Source organism: Rattus norvegicus, chromosome X (assembly GCF_036323735.1).
Source record: "Rattus norvegicus strain BN/NHsdMcwi chromosome X, GRCr8, whole genome shotgun sequence".
Taxonomy (NCBI): Eukaryota; Metazoa; Chordata; class Mammalia; order Rodentia; family Muridae; genus Rattus; species Rattus norvegicus.
Genome location: NC_086039.1, coordinates 4,445,197 through 4,464,996, shown reverse-complemented (window position 1 = coordinate 4,464,996; position 19,800 = coordinate 4,445,197). Strand labels below are relative to the sequence as shown.

At 38.5% G+C, this 19,800-nt stretch overlaps 1 protein-coding gene across 2 annotated transcripts in view; it reads left to right on the top strand.

Annotated features, from left to right (window-relative positions):
- Rp2 (RP2 activator of ARL3 GTPase) overlaps positions 1 to 19,800 on the top strand; it is a 44,130-nt gene that overhangs the window by 5,204 nt on the left and 19,126 nt on the right. For both annotated transcript variants that reach the window (XM_039099932.2, NM_001109012.2), the window contains exon 2: positions 6,093 to 6,758. In XM_039099932.2, the coding sequence (XP_038955860.1) occupies positions 6,093 to 6,758 (666 nt within the window). The remainder of the gene's footprint in view (positions 1 to 6,092; positions 6,759 to 19,800) is intronic.

Here is a 19,800-nt window from a genome sequence, read left to right as displayed (position 1 = left end):
CATCAAGGTTAAAGTACTTTAGACTACAACCGATCTATGCTTGTGGTTTTAGACATTTTAAGAACTAGTAACTTTTACAGAATAATTCTATACTTGAAATTAGTTATTAAATTTTTGCTTTGAAAAACTTTTAGGGATTTCCAGGAAAACATAGTAAAGTATCCTATGCTTCTCCTTTGAACAGTGAATGACAATCCAAATAATTTTAGTGTAAAGTAAGCTATAGAATCTTTAGCTACAGGATTAAAGGATTACTTTATCCTTGAAAGCCCATAAAAATGGAATGTCTAGGGAAAAAGTAAGAATAGTAGATTATGTTGAATTCCTCAGTATTGGAATGGGTATTAGTCAAAAATTGTTGAAGGCCTAAGACCCCATGGTTATATTTAGAGTTAGGGCTACTAAAGAAAGAAATAAGATTACATAAGGTTCATGAGTGTAGAGTTCTAATCCTGCAGGATTGGTGGCTTCATAAGATCTCATCAGAAAGTAAAAACGGTCATGTCCCTCAACCCCTCATAGAAGAAAGTGCTGGTGAAGATAGAAATGAAGGGCTTTTTCAATTAGAGCCAGCTAGGCCATGCTGCCATAACAAAATGCTACATTTTGGATGGCTTAAAGTTTATTTCTCAGAGTTCTAGAGTGCAAGACTCAAAAGATCAAGATTCTAGCACATTCATTTAGTGGGGCCTGTCTTCTTGGCTTTGGATAGTTGAATTTTTGCTGTCCCTTTAGGACTTTTCCTCTATGTGTTCTCCAGCTCCAGCATTGCCCCCCCCATATTACAAGGTTAGTAACCCCATTATAAAGGCTTCTATTTCTCAAAGGCTCCATCTCCAAATATCTAGATATTGAAGGCTATAACTTCAAATGAGAAATTTGGGGAGACCAGCTGGAGATAAAGCTCAGATGTAGAGCACTTGCCTAGCATACTTGAGGCCCAGGGTTTCCCCAGTAGCATTAAAAATGGGGAGACATGAATAGTAAGTCCACAGCTCACTCAAGCCTATTAAAAGAGCAGCTCAGTGACTTAGCAACTGATTTTATGTCTGTATTTGCAACAAGAAACCTTAACTCCTAGTAGTGATTGTGTGTGTGTGTGTGTGTGTGTGTGTGTGTGTGTGTGTGTGTGTGTGTGTGTGTGTGTGTGATCTGAGTGTGGGCCCACACTTCTCTTGCCTATTCAGCTTTATAGAAATCAGCCAACTCCTGGTGGTCTTTTCCCTTCACCTATTCACCTTTGCTCTAACTACCTCCACTGTGATTAATGTGTCAGTGCCAAGGAAATAGGCAAAACATGATCAGAGAATACTTTTTCTCCCTAAAATTTAATGTAGAATGGACTTAAGCCACCCTTTCATGTTTTTTTCTCACTTTAAGGCCTGGAACTAGACAGGCTCCCATTAGCCTGCACCATAACTATATTCCCATGTCCTGGTACTGGCTTTTTGCAGAGGAGAGCAGCCTCAGCCTCCCTTTACTTGGAGTATTAGAGAGAAGAGACTACATAAAGGAAAGAAAGACCTACAGCAGTTATTAGGAGTGCCTCTGCCTGCTGTAGTTCTTTTATTTTCCTAACCAGAAGTTGGCCAACTTGAAGAGTGGCCTAACTGAATGTCCCTGAGTGCTATTTTGTTCCCATTTTTTCAGTGTTGGGAATTGCACTCTGGCCTTTCATACACTAGACAAGTGCTCTTACTGGACTAGATCCTAAGCTCTACTCTTTTGTTCTTGATCAGCATCAGAATTCATTAGTGATGGAGTAGAGAATGAGATGTGGAGAAGCTTCAAGTTCTCTTTAAGATATTGTGTGATTGGGTTGGAGAGATAGTTGCATATTATTATATATATATATATTACTGGGTGTTTTTTCAAGGACCTGAGTTTGATTTCCAGTATCTACATGGTGACTCACAATCATCCATATCTCTAGTTCCAAGGAGATCTGATACACTCCTCTAGCCTCCATGGCACATATATACAGGCAAAACACCCATATACATAACAAAAAAAGGTATTTGATTATCAGATTTAGTTACTATTCATTACCTGTATAACCCACATTGTCTGGGTGATATTCTGGGGTAACCAAGACTCATTGATTAAAATGGCTATAGAGTTGTTTATATTGTTTTTTAATGGTCTATTGATTTTGTAAATTTTATGTGCATGCATGTGCACAATATGCACACAAGTACCCACAAAAGAAGACATCAGAAGCCCTGGAGCTAGAGTTACAGGCATTTGGGAGGTAGGTGTCTGATGTGGGTGCTGGGAACTAAACCCAGGTTGTTCGCAAGAGCAGTAAGTGCTCCTGACTACTAATCCATCTCTCAGCACCTGATACTCTTGCTTTAAACCTGTTTATAATCATTTCCGTGTTTTCATTCATTATTATTGTATTGTCTTGTTTCTTAATCATTCTTGACAAAATTTGTCTATTAAAACTTGTTTTGACCTTGATATTCTTTATTATATTTAATGTTTAAGTTATTAATTTCTTCTGTGATTTTAACTTTTCTTAGGGATTGTTTTAGCATTTAATTGAAATATAGTTAACATCCCATGGCACTTCCAGATCATGTTTGTAAATTATCTACTATTTTAAAATTTCTGAGCCTTTTTTTTTTCAGGGTAGTCTCAAAACTTGAGATCATTCTTCATCAGCCTTCTAAGTGCTAAGATTATAGGTGTGTGCCACTGCCACTAGCTTCCATTTTAAAGAAAAAATTTAGATATGTTTATTTTATGCATACATGTGTTTTGCTTGCATATATGTCTGTATGCCACATGCATTCCTGGTACTGAAGGAGGGTGATGAATCCCCTGGCACTGGAGTTATAGACAGCAGTGAGTCGACATGTGGATGCTAGGAATCAAACCTGGGTCCCTGGCAAACAAGTGTCCTGGGATTCTCCACATACACTAGGCAGTGGGCCAGTGAGCTACAAGGCTCTGCCTGTCACTGACTCTGCAGTGCTGTTGTAATGATAAACATATTCCACCATAGCCAACTTTTTATATAACCGGTGGAGAGTGAACTCAGGCCCCTATGTTAGAGTTATCTTTTATAAAATTTTGTTCTGAGGCTCTTTTGTTTTGGTTTCGCTTGTTTGATGTAGGGTCTTGCTATTTAACGAAGGCTGGCCTGAGCTGGAGATTTTCCTGCAACAGCCTATTTGATGTGCGAGTGCTTTGCCAACGATGCCATCTCCCCAATCCTGTATTTTTAGATTTGAATTTGGGTTTTTGTTCGTTTGTTTTTAACCTATAGGTAATTGAGAGAAGTAGTGTTAGAAAATATTCCTTAGATTTTATATAATAGTTTACTTTATTTGGAAGTGCTAGGAATATAACCACAGGCCTTGTGGATGTTAGGCAAGTGCTATACAATTGAGCAATACCTCAGCCCCTTAGATGTGTCTGCCTTTTGTTTGTTTGGTTGTTGGTTTTGATAGGGTATCATTGTATAGCCTAAGCTGGCCTCAAATTGACAATCTTCTGGCTTTATTTAGCACATATGTTGGTTCCATTTCCTCAACATTTCTCAAATTTATCCTATCCTTCTTATCCCTTTTAACTACTTCAGCCCACTCTGGCTAAGCCTCTCAGATTCGCACTCCGTATTTCCATATTCCTTTTAAACTATTTTATTTTTATTTTTGTGTATATCTGTTTTGTGAGTGCAGGTGACTGCAGGAGAGACCATGGAGATGCAGATGGTTGGTTGTGAGCCATCTAATATGGTTGCTGGAATGAAACTCAAATCTGGAAGAACAGCAAGTGTTCTTAACCAACGAGCCATCTCTCCAACCCCCCATATTTTTATTAATCTTTCTGAAATGTAAATTTAGCATATTTAAATTGTTCTGTGGCTTCTGTTGTTCTTACATGGCTTCCAAACTTTATACCAGGACCCCTGCCTAATTATCTAGTTTTACTCCAGTGTTTCTGTAAACACCAGGCCCCTTTCATTTTCTTCCTGATGACTGAAATAAATTTACCTTGTTCAATATGTTACCTTTGTTTGGTACTGTCTTTCTTTCTCAATCTTTCCAGTAAAACTCTAACTTTTTCATTCTCACTTTGTACAGTAATTCTTCGGTTGTCCTCTATGTTTCCCTTTTCTGGATTTCTAAAGTATTCTCAGCACCTCTTACCACAGTCATGTTGTTTAAATGGTTTATTTAGGTATATGTTACTTCTCTTTTAGTGCCTAAAATAGTGTCTGGTTCATTTTGGGTGTTCAAGTGTTCGTAGACTGACTAAAGAACCAGAAAGGTGGAGTGACTTTTTCAAGATCATGTTGCTTATAAGTGACAAAAATGAGGCTAGAAAAAAAGACTCTCATTGCCTTATGCTATAGACCAGTACTGATCCTAGGATATTTTGTAAAACAAGATACATATAATATTGTGTATGATGGAAGTCACTTTAAGCTCGTTTATCAATGATTAATATGCTTATACGTTACTTTGTAAATAGACAAAGTACTGTATCCGTAGAAACCTGTTTCTAGTATGTAGTTTTGCATGTAAATATTTACAACATAAGCAGTTAAGATAGTTTCAATATATTTATAATATATTTCCAGCTGTTTTTAAACTGCCAGACTTGCCTTTTTAATATCTCTCCCCCCACCTCTCCCTCTCCCCACCTCTCTCTCCCTCCCTTCCTCCCTCTCCCTCCCTCCCCCACTCTGTGTGTATGTCTGTGTGTGTGTATGTATGTTGGAGATATATGCTGATGATACTCAGAGCCTCAGGCATGCTAAACACACTCTATCACTCAGTTTTCTGACTATATTTTGATAGTGCAGTTAAAAATTTACAAGAGTGACATATTCTAGATATTATTATTTAAAAGATTATATGAGGCAAAGTTTATAATACCTAACAGGATGGCTAAATTTGATACACTGGATGAATAGCTCAGGCAATGTCTGATTAAAATTTGTAGATGTAAGTACCAACATGTCAAGGCTTTTGTGTCTTTAGATTCTGCCATTGTCTGTGGTGTATGAGAATCTCAGGATTTAGAAACTTAGACCCAAATATCATTTTGTAATAGGGTAAAGAAATATATCCAATTTAAGTTTTTTTAAGAAATATGTTTTAAAATTGAAGTACAAGGAAATCATCAGAAAGCTGAAATAGTATGCATCTATACTTTTATTGTTTAATTTTCAGTTAAAGGGATGTATCCAAGGCCATGTACATTCTAAACCTACATTGTAATACTGAACTATATCCTAGTCTGAATTAGTATGTCCTGATTAGGATCGATGCAGAGGATAAGCTTTGATTTCCTAGTAGAGTTTTTTGCAGTTGTATTTGAAATAGACTTTTGTTCTGTAGCCCTGGCTGGACTTGAATGCCTGTCTTGTAATCTTCCTGCCTCAGCTTCCCAAGTGCAGGGATTGGAGGTGCATACCTCATGCCCAACTTACATATCTACTTCCATTGAAATATTTGTTTTGAAGAAATATATTCTTGACCTTGCCCAAATATGCCAAAATACTGTTGATAGTAGCAGTGATCTTATGTCACCTGGATTAACTCACAGGAAGACCCAAATTATAGTGTCACATGGGCTTTCCTTTAGGTTCGTGTGCCCAAGAATGAAATTTGATAGCAGAAAGAGTGGATGCATTTCCTAGGGGGTAGTTATATATTAACCAAGGTTAGAAACTTTAGATTATTTAAAATTGGTAAGTCGACCCCTCAGTTCCATTATCACACTTAGAAAATGGAAAAATAAAAGCTCTTTATGTTATCTAACAGGCTTTGTGTATATGTGTGACTATTCTCAGTTGCCTCAAAAAAGGATGCTTACGGTTGAAATGATTGAAGCAGGATCCAGGCAGTACACATAGCACTTGGTGAATGTGTCCTTGAACTTTGGTTTCTTTCCCGCTTCCCTCACTCATTGTTCTCATTTACTGAAAACAAACAAATGTTTTCTATTAAATGAGACTGAGGAACTTAAGTTTTAGCATTCACAACTAACTGTCCCTGGCATCCCATAGGCACTTACTTAGTTTTGGTGAATAACGTTAACAATACTCAAGGTAATGTGTCTTGTTTCTGCAGGTTGATCCAAAAGATTACACGTTTAGTGGACTAAAGGACGAAACAGTAGGTCGCTTACCTGGAAAAGTGGCAGGACAACAGTTTGTCATTCAAGACTGTGAGAACTGTAACATCTATATTTTTGACCACTCAGCTACTATTACTATTGATGACTGTACTAACTGTGTAATTTTTTTGGGACCAGTGAAAGGCAGTGTGTTTTTCCGAAATTGTAGAGATTGCAAGTGCACATTGGCTTGCCAACAATTTCGTGTAAGGGACTGTAGAAAGTTGGAAGTCTTTTTGTGCTGTGCCACTCAACCCATTATTGAATCTTCTACAAACATCAAGTTTGGCTGTTTTCAATGGTACTACCCTGAATTGGCAGCCCAATTCAAAGATGCAGGCCTCAGTATCTTCAATAACATATGGAGTCATGTTCATGATTTTACACCTGTGTCCGGAGAGCTCAACTGGAGCCTTCTGCCAGAAAATGCTGTGGTTCAAGACTATGTTCCTCTCCCAACGACTGAAGAGTTCAAAGCTGTGCGAATTTCCACAGATCCCAATAGAAGCATTGTTCCTGTATCCCGGGGTCAGAGACAGAAGTACAGTGATGAATCATGTCTCGTGGTGTTATTTGCCGATGATTATACAACAGCAAATGCCAGGAAACTAATTGATGAGGTAAGGAGAAAGAGAAGAGAAATAGTCATACATAGGAGGGCCATGCTACATTGGAGACTTTCGAGGTTTTCTTGTTTTCAAATTTATTATTAAAAATACTGGCAGCCCTTAAGTTAGTCCCCCCAACTCCTTGCCTCCACAAGGCTTGCCTTAGAAGCAGATCACTCGGTCTTCAAAATCCTTCTCCAGAAAACTTTTCATCCTAGTTCAAATCAGTAAGCATTCTTTAGCACCAATTATATGTGGGTCATGTTGTTACCATATTTCATTCATTATATGATGCATGTTTGTTTTCCACATCTTTGCTTACATACTTTGTAATTAGTTGCAACTTAGAAATAATTGAACATAGTTGATGCTGGAAATGAAGGCATATAGATACAATTCTCTGCCTCAAGAACTGTCATTCTTCATCATAAACAATTTCTATGCATACTCACAACAGTACTGCATATGGAATCATGGCCTTTCCTAATGAGGAAACTTCTTTGGAGTTTTAATTGGTTGTAAATGACACTTGAGAATATGTTTAGACCCTGCTGTGACAGTGCACATCACAGCCCCATTCACACTGGGCTCCTTATTAGCTCATGCCCCATTGCCATTGATAGGACACTGGGATAGACTCTAATATAGACTCAATAATATGAAGAAGATGAGGATTGGAATGTCAAAAGCTCTAGCACTTATGAGGAGAGGCTTTCTGTGAGGTCATTAAGTAGAGAAGAGTTATTGCACAGCAGCTTCCCCTTGAAAAAGCATTTGAGGGGAGAGCAGTAGTTCCTTAGTTGGTAGGTGTGCCAGTAAGAAGATGCATTGATCAGGATTTATCCAATAGAATCAGTTTAAACTTAAAAATCAAGTTTTCAGAAGTGGATAAGTAAGTTTCTTTCTGAAGGGATTGTTGTAAATTTGAAGTACACCAAAAGGAATGATTTTTCTAGACAAAATGTAAAAATGAGTATCTCTATAATTACATATCTGTAATGCAGAGAATCCATGTCTGAACTCTACAAAGTATATTGGAGGCACAGGTTTTAAAACTATAGAACCTAAAGTATAATTTTAAAACTTTGATACATTACTCATTATTGATTTTTTTTATTCAGAATCTCTCTCTGTGTAGCCATACCTAGCCTGAAACTTATTTATGTAGAGCAGGCTGTATCTTGAACTTCCCACAATCTTTCTGCCTCTGTGTTCCAATGGCTTAAGCCATTATATCTGGCTTCAGATGTTGTTTTCTTTTGTTATGCCAGTATGGTAAAAGCATGCTGTAAGTTTTGTAAAATGTAGAAAATATGCCTATAGCCTTTGCCACTATCTAGTCACAACGTTAATTCAATATCTGAGAAATAAATATCTTCACTGTGTTGTAGGGCAAATTTCTTTTATATGGTGAATTTTTACTACATATAATTTTCAAAAGATTAATCATGAAGTTAAACTCCTTTGGTAGATAACCAGGAGTAGATATATAGATGTTAATATGTTAACATGTTTTAAAAAATGCCATCAACTCAGTCTTTATTTATGAGTCATGAATGTTCTGAATCTTTTAACCTTTGGTATCTAATGTAGAAAAAAAAGGTGGCCTTTGCAAGAATATGACTTAGAAGAGTGATATTCTTTAAATATCCTTCTGGAATGCAAAATAAAAATCATACACTAATAATAATAGTAGCTTACTCTTAACATAGTATTAGATATGTAATTTTACTGTGGCAGGCACTGTTAAAAATGACTTATATGAATTAACACACTTTAAAACAACCCTATGAACCATAGACAGGGTAAGTAACTTGGCAAAGGTCACTCGGGTACCTGGTAAACAGTGGAGCTGTGATTCATCCATGCAGGCTGATAGTTACTGTGCCTGTGTATTAACCCGAAAACATAAAGCTTTTGTGCTTCCCTATGCTGAAAGAAAGCCCATGGATGGGAGGTGTAGGAATGTGACCCCACATACTGAGACTCAGGAGGCTTCTAAACTAGAGGTGCTTTGGTTAGAACTGTCTAGTTCAGAAAGCACAATTTAATGAATAAATGATTAAAACATGTAGTAGTTTAGAAGTAACCAGTGTTCCTGTAAGTAATACCTCAACTACATTCGGTAAGTAAGCCCTATGAACTAATTGGTTCACACAGGGATGAAAAAGGAAGAGGGTGCAAGAGAGAGAAAATGAAAATGAAACTTACACATGGAGAGTATCAAAGCATTTAAAGTGTGGGAAGGTTCCTTCCACCTACCCACCTAAAAAGTGTGTAGTGTAGGCTCTCAAGCATCTTCTTCATTTAAAATGGTAATTAATTTTGGAATAGGTTAAAGATGACTCCTACAGGCAGTGTACTTGGCATTTCCATGGTTGGTTAACTTCCCTGTTCACAGATTCATAGATTAACGCCTGTGTTTAATTAGGAAGAATAAAATGCACACGGGCCCCACAGTTTTCCATTTGATGTTAACTTTTTTGGTTCCATGGCTGTTGTTTTCCCCACAAGCGAATATAAACTTCCTTTGTATATAGCACAGTACTGGCAAGTGAGCAATAAGACTTGAATATGTCGGCTCATACATGATTGAATTTCAGTGAGTGAACTCTATGCATCCTCAAAACCATTCAGGAGTACACAAGGCATGAGGATCCCAACTAACACAACTCAGTCCATGATGCTAGGAAAGGAAAGACCTAAGTATTTTTTTTTATTAACTTGAGTATTTCTTTTTTTTTTTTAACTTGAGTATTTCTTATATACATTTCGAGTGTTATTCCCTTTCCCGGTATCCGGGCAAACATCCCCCTCCCCCATCCCCTTCCTTATGGGTGTTCCCCTCCTAAACCTCCCCCCATTGCCGCCCTCCCCCCACCAGTCTAGTTCACTGGGGGTTCAGTCTTAGCAGGACCCAGGGCTTCCCCTTCCACTGGTGCTCTTACTAGGATATTCATTGCTACCTATGAGGTCAGAGTCCAGGGTCAGTCCATGTATAGTCTTTAGGTAGTGGCTTAGTCCCTGGAAGCTCTGGTTGCTTGGCATTGTTGTTCATAAGGGGTCTCGAGCCCCTTCAAGCTCTTCCAGTTCTTTCTCTGATTCCTTCAACGGGGGTCCTATTCTCAGTTCAGTGGTTTGCTGCTGGCATTCGCCTCTGTATTTGCTGTATTCTGGCTGTGTCTCTCAGGAGCGATCTACATCCGGCTCCTGTCGGTCTGCACTTCTTTGCTTCATCCATCTTGTCTAATTGGGTGGCTATATATGTATGGATCACATGTGGGGCAGACTCTGAATGGGTGTTCCTTCAGTATCTGTTTTAATCTTTGCCTCTCTCTTCCCTGCCAAGGGTATTCTTGTTCCCCTTTTAAAGAAGGAGTGAAGCATTCACATTTTGATCATCCGTCTTGAGTTTCCTTTGTTCTAGGCATCTAGGGAAATTCAAGCATTTGGGCTAATAGCCACTTATCAATGAGTGCATACCATGTATGTCTTTCTGTGATTGGGTTAGCTCACTCAGGATGATGTTTTCCAGTTCCAACCATTTGCCTACGAATTTCATAAAGTCGTTGTTTTTGATAGCTGAGTAATATTCCATTGTGTAGATGTACCACATTTTCTGTATCCATTCCTCTGTTGAAGGGCATCTGGGTTCTTTCCAGCTTCTGGCTATTATAAATAAGGCTGCAATGAACATAGAGGAGCACGTGTCTTTTTTATATGTTGGGGCATCTTTTGGGTATATGCCCAAGAGAGGTATAGCTGGATCCTCAGGCAGTTCAATGTCCAATTTTCTGAGGATTCTCCAGACTGATTTCCAGAATGGTTGTACCAGTTTGCAATTCCACCAGCAATGGAGGAGTGTTACTCTTCCTCCACATCCTCGCCAGCATCTGTTGTCCCCTGAGTTTTTGATCTTAGCCATTCTCACTGGTGTGAGGTGAAATCTCAGGTTGTTTTGATTTGCATTTCCCTTATGACTAAAGATGTTGAACATTTCTTTAGGTGTTTCTCAGCCATTCGGCATTCCTCAGCTGTGAATTCTTTGTTTAGCTCTGAACCCCATTTTTTAATACGGTTATTTGTTTCCCTGCGGTCTAACTTCTTGAGTTCTTTGTATATTTTGGATATAAGGCCTCTATCTGTTGTAGGATTGGTAAAGATCTTTTCCCAATCTGTTGGTTGCCGTTTTGTCCTAACCACCGTGTCCTTTGCCTTACAGAAGCTTTGCAGTTTTATGAGATCCCATTTGTCGATTCTTGATCTTAGAGCGTAAGCCATTGGTGTTTTGTTTAGGAAATTTTTTCCAGTGCCCATGTGTTCCAGATGCTTCCCTAGTTTTTCTTCTATTAGTTTGAGTGTGTCTGGTTTGATGTGGAGGTCCTTGATCCACTTGGACTTAAGCTTTGTACAGGGTGATAAGCATGGATCGATCTGCATTCTTCTACATGTTGACCTCCAGTTGAACCAGCACCATTTGCTGAAAATGCTATCCTTTTTCCATTTGATGGTTTTGGCTCCTTTGTCAAAAATCAAGTGACCATAGGTGTGTGGGTTCATTTCTGGGTCTTCAATTCTATTCCATTGGTCTATCTGTCTGTCTCTGTACCAATACCATGCAGTTTTTATCACTATTGCTCTGTAATACTGCTTGAGTTCAGGGATAGTGATTCCCCCTGAAGTCCTTTTATTGTTGAGGATAGCTTTAGCTATCCTGGTTTTTTTGTTATTCCAGATGAATTTGCAAATTTTTCTGTCTAACTCTTTGAAGAATTGGATTGGTATTTTGATGGGGATTGCATTGAATCTGTAGATTGCTTTTGGTAAAATGGCCATTTTTACTATATTAATCCTGCCAATCCATGAGCATGGGAGATCTTTCCATCTTCTGAGGTCTTCTTCAATTTCCTTCTTCAGTGTCTTGTAGTTCTTATTGTACAGATCTTTTACTTGCTTGGTTAAAGTCACACCGAGGTACTTTATATTATTTGGGTCTATTATGAAGGGTGTCATTTCCCTAATTTCTTTCTCGGCTTGTTTCTCTTTTGTGTAGAGGAAGGCTACTGATTTATTTGAGTTAATTTTATACCCAGCCACTTTGCTGAAGTTGTTTATCAGCTTTAGTAGTTCTCTGGTGGAACTTTTGGGATCACTTAAATACACTATCATATCATCTGCAAACAGTGATATTTTGACTTCTTCTTTTCCGATCTGTATCCCCTTGACCTCCTTTTGTTGTCTGATTGCTCTGGCTAGAACTTCAAGAACTATATTGAATAAGTAGGGAGAGAGTGGGCAGCCTTGTCTAGTCCCTGATTTTAGTGGGATTGCTTCGAGTTTCTCTCCATTTAGTTTAATGTTAGCAACTGGTTTGCAGTATATGGCTTTTACTATGTTCAGGTATGGGCCTTGAATTCCTATTCTCTCCAGGACTTTTATCATGAAGGGGTGTTGAATTTTGTCAAATGCTTTCTCAGCGTCTAATGAAATGATCATGTGGTTTTGTTCTTTCAGTTTGTTTATATAATGGATCACGTTGATGGTTTTCCGTATATTAAACCATCCCTGCATGCCTGGGATGAAGCCTACTTGGTCATGGTGGATGATTGTTTTCATGTGCTCTTGGATTCGGTTTGCCAGAATTTTGTTGAGTATTTTTGCATCGATATTCATAAGGGAAATTGGTCTGAAGTTCTCTTTCTTTGTTGTGTCTTTGTGTGGTTTAGGTATAAGAGTAATTGTGGCTTCGTAGAAGGTATTCTGTAGTGATCCATCTGAACCCCATTTTTGAATAGGGTTATTTGTTTCCCTGCGGTCTAACTTCTTGAGTTCTTTGTATATTTTGGATATAAGGCCTCTATCTGTTGTAGGATTGGTAAAGATCTTTTCCCAATCTGTTGGTTGCCGTTTTGTCCTAACCACAGTGTCCTTTGCCTTACAGAAGCTTTGCAGTTTTATGAGATCCCATTTGTCGATTCTTGATCTTAGAGCGGAAGCCATTGGTGTTTTGTTTAAGAAATTTTTTCCAGTGCCCATGTTTTAAGATGCTTCCCTAGTTTTTCTTCTATTAGTTTGAGTGTGTCTGGTTTGATGTGGAGGTCCTTGATCCACTTGGACTTAAGCTTTGTACAGGGTGATAAGCATGGATCGATCTGCATTCTTCTACATGTTGACCTCCAGTTGAACCAGCACCATTTGCTGAAAATGCTATCTTTTTTCCATTTGATGGTTTTGGCTCCTTTGTCAAAAATCAAGTGACCATAGGTGTGTGGGTTCATTTCTGGGTCTTCAATTCTATTCCATTGGTCTATCTGTCTGTCTCTGTACCAATACCATGCACTTTTTATCACTATTGCTCTGTAACACTGCTTGAGTTCAGGGATAGTGATTCCCCCTGAAGTCCTTTTATTGTTGAGGATAGCTTTAGCTATCCTGGTTTTTTTGTTATTCCAGATGAATTTGCATATTGTTCTGTCTAACTCTTTGAAGAATTGGATTGGTATGTTGATGGGGATTGCATTGAATCTGTAGATTGCTTTTGGTAAAATGGCCATTTTTACTATATTAATCCTGCCAATCCATGAGCATGGGAGATCTTTCCATCTTCTGAGGTCTTCTTCAATTTCCTTCTTCAGTGTCTTGAAGTTCTTATTGTACAAATCTTTTACTTGCTTGGTTAAAGTCACACCGAGGTACTTTAAATTATTTGGGTCTATTATGAAGGGTGGCATTTCCCTAATTTCTTTCTCGGCTTGTTTCTCTTTTGTGTAGAGGAAGGCTACTGATTTATTTGGGTTAATTTTATACCCAGCCACTTTGCTGAAGTTGTTTATCAGCTTTAGTAGTTCTCTGGTGGAACTTTTGGGATCACTTAAATATACTATCATATCATCTGCAAACAGTGATATTTTGACTTCTTCTTTTCCGATCTGTATCCCCTTGACCTCCTTTTGTTGTCTGATTGCTCCGGCTAGAACTTCAAGAACTATATTGAATAAGTAGGGAGATAGTGGGCAGCCTTGTCTAGTCCCTGATTTTAGTGGGATTGCTTCGAGTTTCTCTCCATTTAGTTTAATGTTAGCAACTGGTTTGCAGTATATGGCTTTTACTATGTTCAGGTATGGGCCTTGAATTCCTATTCTCTCCAGGACTTTTATCATGAAGGGGTGTTGAATTTTGTCAAATGCTTTCTCAGCGTCTATTGAAATGATCATGTGGTTTTGTTCTTTCAGTTTGTTTATATAATGGATCACGTTGATGGTTTTCCGTATATTAAACCATCCCTGCATGCCTGGGATGAAGCCTACTTGGTCATGGTGGATGATTGTTTTGATGTGCTCTTGGATTCGGTTTGCCAGAATTTTGTTGGGTATTTTTGCCTCGATATTCATAAGGGAAATTAGTCTGAAGTTCTCTTTCTTTGTTGTGTCTTTGTGTGGTTTAGGTATAAGAGTAATTGTGGCTTCGTAGAAGGTATTCGGTAGTGATCCATCTGTTTCAATTTTGTGGAATAGTTTGGATAATATTGGTATGAGGTCTTCTCTGAAGGTTTGGTAGAATTCTGCACTAAACCCGTCTGGACCTGGGCTCTTTTTGGTTGGGAGACCTTTAATGATTGCTTCTATTTCCTTAGGAGTTATGGGGTTGTTTAACTGGTTTATCTGTTCCTGATTTAACTTCGATACCTGGTATCTGTCTAGGAAATTGTCCATTTCCTGAAGATTTTCAAGTTTTGTTGAATATAGGTTTTTATAGTAAGATCTGATGATTTTTTGAATTTCCTCTGAATCTGTTGTTATGTCTCCCTTTTCATTTCTGATTTTGTTAATTTGGACGCACTCTCTGTGTCCTCTCGTTAGTCTGGCTAAGGGTTTATCTATCTTGTTGATTTTCTCAAAGAACCAACTTTTGGTTCTGTTGATTCTTTCTATGGTCCTTTTTGTTTCTACTTGGTTGATTTCAGCTCTGAGTTTGATTATTTCCTGCCTTCTACTCCTCCTTGGTGTATGTGCTTCTTTTTGTTCTAGAGCTTTTAGGTGTGCTGTCAAGCTGCTGACATATGCTCTTTCCTGTTTCTTTCTGCAGGCACTCAGCGCTATGAGTTTTCCTCTTAGCACAGCTTTCATTGTGTCCCATAAGTTTGGGTATGTTGTACCTTTATTTTCATTAAATTCTAAAAAGTTTTTAATTTCTTTCTTTATTTCTTCCTTGACCAGGTTATCATTGAGTAGAGCATTGTTCAATTTCCAAGTATATGTGGGCATTCTTCCTTGATTGTTATTGAAGACCAGTTTTAGGCCGTGGTGGTCCGATAGCACGCATGGGATTATTTCTAATTTTCTGTACCTGTTGAGGCCCGTTTTTTGACCAATTATATGGTCAATTTTGGAGAAAGTACCATGAGGAGCTGAGAAGAAGGTATATCCTTTTGCTTTAGGATAGAATGTTCTATAAATATCCGTTAAGTCCATTTGGCTCATGACTTCTCTAAGTCTGTCTACATCTCTGTTTAATTTCTGTTTCCATGATCTGTCCATTGATGAGAGTGGTGTGTTGAAATCTCCCACTATTATTGTGTGAGGTGCAATGTGTGTTTTGAGCTTTAGTAAGGTTTCTTTTACATATGTAGGTGCCCTTGTATTTGGGGCATAGATATTTAGGATTGAGAGTTCATCTTGGTGGATTTTTCCTTTGATGAATATGAAGTGTCCTTCCTTATCTTTTTTGATGACTTTTAGTTGAAAATTGATTTTATTTGATATTAGAATGGCTACTCCAGCTTGCTTCTTCTGACCATTTGCTTGGAAAATTGTTTTCCATCCTTTCACTCTGAGGTAATGTCTGTCTTTGTCTCTGAGGTGTGTTTCCTGTAGGCAGCAGAATGCAGGGTCCTCATTGCGTATCCAGTTTGTTAATCTATGTCTTTTTATTGGGGAGTTGAGGCCATTGATGTTGAGAGATATTAAGGAATAGTGATTATTGCTTCCCGTTATATTCATATTTGGATGTGAGGTTATGTTTGTGTGCTTTCATTCTCTTTGTTTTGTTACCAAGATGATTAGTTTCTTGCTTCTTCTAGGTTATAGCTTGCCTCCTTATGTTGGGCTTTACCATTTATTATCCTTTGTAGTGCTGGATTTGTAGAAAGATATTGTGTAAATTTGGTTTTGTCATGGAATATCTTGGTTTCTCCATCTATGTTAATTGAGAGTTTTGCAGGATACAGTAACCTGGGCTGGCATTCGTGTTCTCTTAGGGTCTGTATGACATCAGTCCAGGATCTTCTGCCCTTCATAGTTTCTGGCGAGAAGTCTGGTGCGATTCTGATAGGTCTGCCTTTATATGTTACTTGACCTTTTTCCCTTACTGCTTTTAATATTCTTTCTTTATTTTGCGCGTTTGGTGTTTTGACTATTATGTGACGGGAGGTGTTTCTTTTCTGGTCCAATCTATTTGGAGTTCTGTAGGCTTCTTGTATGTCTATGGGTATCTCTTTTTTTAGGTTAGGGAAGTTTTCTTCTATGATTTTGTTGAAGATATTTACTGGTCCTTTGAGCTGGGAGTCTTCACTCTCTTCTATACCTATTATCCTTAGGTTTGATCTTCTCATTGAGTCCTGGATTTCCTGTATGTTTTGGACCAGTAGCTTTTTCCGCTTTACATTATCTTTGACAGTTGAGTCAATGATTTCTATGGAATCTTCTGTTCCTGATATTCTCTCTTCCATCTCTTGTATTCTGTTGGTGAAGCTTGTATCTACAGCTCCTTGTCTCTTCTTTTGGTTTTCTATATCCAGGGTTGTTTCCATGTGTTCTTTCTTGATTGCTTCTATTTCCATTTTTAATTCCTTCAACTGTTTGATTGTGTTTTCCTGGAATTCTTTCAGGGATTTTTGCGATTCCTCTCTGTAGGCTTCTACTTGTTTATTAATGTTTTCCTGTGTTTCCCTAAGGGAGTTCTTCCCGTCTTTCTTGAAGTCCTCCAGCATCATGATCAAATATGATTTTGAAACTAGATCTTGCTTTTCTGGTGTGTTTGGATATTCCATGTTCGTTTTGGTGGGAGAATTGGGCTCCGATGATGCCAAGTAGTCTTGGTTTCTGTTGCTTGGGTTCCTGCGCTTGCCTCTCGCCATCAGATTATCTCTAGTGTTACTTTGTTCTGCTATTTCTGACAGTGGCTAGACTGTCCTATAAGCCTGTGTGTCAGGAGTGCTGTAGACCTGTTTTCCTCTCTTTCAGTCAGTTATGGGGACAGAGTGTTCTGCTTTCGGGCGTGTAGTTTTTCCTCTCTACAGGTATTCAGCTGTTCCTGTGGGCCTGTGTCTTGAGTTCACCAGGCAGCTTTCTTGCAGCAGAAAAGTTGGTCTTACCTGTGGTCCCGAGGCTCAAGTTTGCTCGTGGGGTGCTGCCCACGGGCTCTGTGCGACGGCAGCAACCAGGAATACCTGTGCCGCCCCTTCCGGGAGCTTTAGTGCACCAGGGTTCCAGATGGCCTTTGGTGTTTTCCTCTGGCGTCTGAGATGTATGTACAGAGAGCAGTCTCTTCTGGTTTCCCAGGCTTGTCTGCCTCTCTGAAGGTTTAGCTCTCCCTCCCATGGAATTTGGGTGCAGAGAACTGTTTATCCGGTCTGTTTCCTTCAGGTTCAGGAGGTGTCTCAGGCAGGGGTCCTGCCGCTCCTGGGCCCTCCCCCACGGGAGCCCAGAGGCCTTATACAGTTTCCTCTTGGGCCAGGGATGTGGGCAGGGGTGAGCAGTGTTGGTGGTCTCTTCCGCTCTGCAGCCTCAGGAGTGCCCACCTGACCAGGCGATTGGGTCTCTCTCTCACAGGGTCTGGGAGCAGAGAGCTGCTGCGGGCCGGGATCCTTGAGTATTTCTTATATACATTTCAAGTGTTATTCCCTTTCCTGGTTTCCGGGCAAACATCCCCCTCCCCCCTCCCCTTCCTTATGGGTGTTCCCCTCCCAACCCTCCCCCCATTGCCGCCCTCCCCCCATAGTCTAGTTCACTGGGGGTTCAGTCTTAGCAGGACCCAGGGCTTCCCCTTCCACTGGTGCTCTTACTAGGATATTCATTGCTACCTATGAGGTCAGAGTCCAGGGTCAGTCCATGTATAGTCTTTAGGTAGTGGCTTAGTCCCTGGAAGCTCTGGTTGCTTGACATTGTTGTACTTTTGGGGTCTCGAGCCCCTTCAAGCTCTTCCAGTTCTTTCTCTGATTCCTTCAACGGGGCACCTATTCTCAGTTCAGTGGTTTGCTGCTGGCATTCACCTCTATATTTGCTGTATTCTGGCTGTGGAAAGACCTAAGTATCATGATGAGAGATTATATATTAGTTTAAATAATATTTGAGTTTGCAAAGAAACTAGTTAGTTCTGAGATGAAAAAAATTGTCTCACAACACAGCTCTGTTAGGATAACTTAGACTTGAAGATGCAATTACCAACTCTGGTTTGCTGAGGAATATCATAAAAGTACATTTTGTATTGTTTTACAAACTCAATACATGGTTTTTCTAAGCTAGGGAGTATGAAACGTGAAAAGGCAGGACATTCTCTAAAGGTTGGTTAAAGCAGAAAGCCCACTGTGTACAGAGTTAAGGAAGTTACCAAGACTTGGTTTTCTTACCACCAAAATCACTTGATTGCTTTTATATGAATCACATTTATGTACAGGATAAATTAGGTAAACAAGGTTTGAATTATTTAAGTATATTTTATAATAGAATTTGGTTAGTTACCATGATTGTTTTTGTTTAAAAATTTTATGAGATTTTGATACATGATTTTTAAGTCTTCAGAAATAGGACTTTTATATAAAGGAGTCTCTAAATTTCTTCAGTGAAAATATTAAAATATATACAGCTTCATAGTTCATGTTTTATTTTAGATAATGGTATTTTAATTAATCATATTTTTCAAGAAAATGTCTTATATAGGCTATGTTGCCCTTAAGCAGGGTATGTAGCCAAAAATGGCCTTGAATTATTGATTCTCCCACCTTTGTCTACTGGGTGCTAGGGTTATTATAAGTGAGAACATCCCTAGCCATTTAAGGATCATTTTTTTTTCAGTTTATATATCTGACTGTAAAATGTCTTCAACATTAGAAGTGGTCATAAAATTGATTCTGATATTTTAAGTAACTTTACAGTTACCATCTAGCAACAATGTCTATATAGATTCTTGTAATTTTTAATGTATCTTTTTGTCTGAGGCAGCATTGAATGAAATAGGACTTGAGTTTGATTCAATTTGATAGTATGACATTCAGTTATAAACCATAGCATGTAATATTATGAGCTGTTACCACTGACTTTATAGAATAGGTTGGAAAATACTCACAATCAAGTACATACAAATCTGAAAAATATATCGCTAGCTGTTTTTTTTTTTCTTTTTTTCAGAGCTGGGGACCGAACCCAGGGTCTTGCGCTTGCTAGGCAAGCGCTCTACCACTGAGCTAAATCCCCAACCCCTCTAACTGGTTTTTTAAAAAGAATTCTTTTGGATTTTTTGAGACAGGGTTTCTGGAACTCACTTCTATAGACCAGCCTGGCCTTGGACTTAGAGATCTGCCTGCCTCTACCTCCTGAGTGCTGGGATTAAAGGCGTGTTCCACCATTCTTTAATCCACCATCAGATTAACTTGAATTAAAATAGCTATAATGACCTTGAATAGGCTTCTTAACCATGTCATTTCTTAGTTATCTCATTTCTACAAGGAAGATGGTGGTAGTACCCATCTCATGAGAGGTTAAATATATTATAAATAAGTATATAGATGCATAAAGTTCAGAAAACTTCATGTACAGAGTAAATGCCTCCAGTAAGTGTAGTCTAGCATTCTTGTACTATTGCTATACAAATTGATATGATGCCTTTTAAGCTTAACATTAGGTAATTTTTCCACTTTATTATAATATCTTTATTATATTAAACAAATTGTGTTAATTGTAATGAATGTATTTTCATTGAATATTTGCTGTATACCAGAGTCTGAATTAGTCAGAACCAAAGCAAAAATCAGAATGCTGTGTTGTATTATATACAGAAA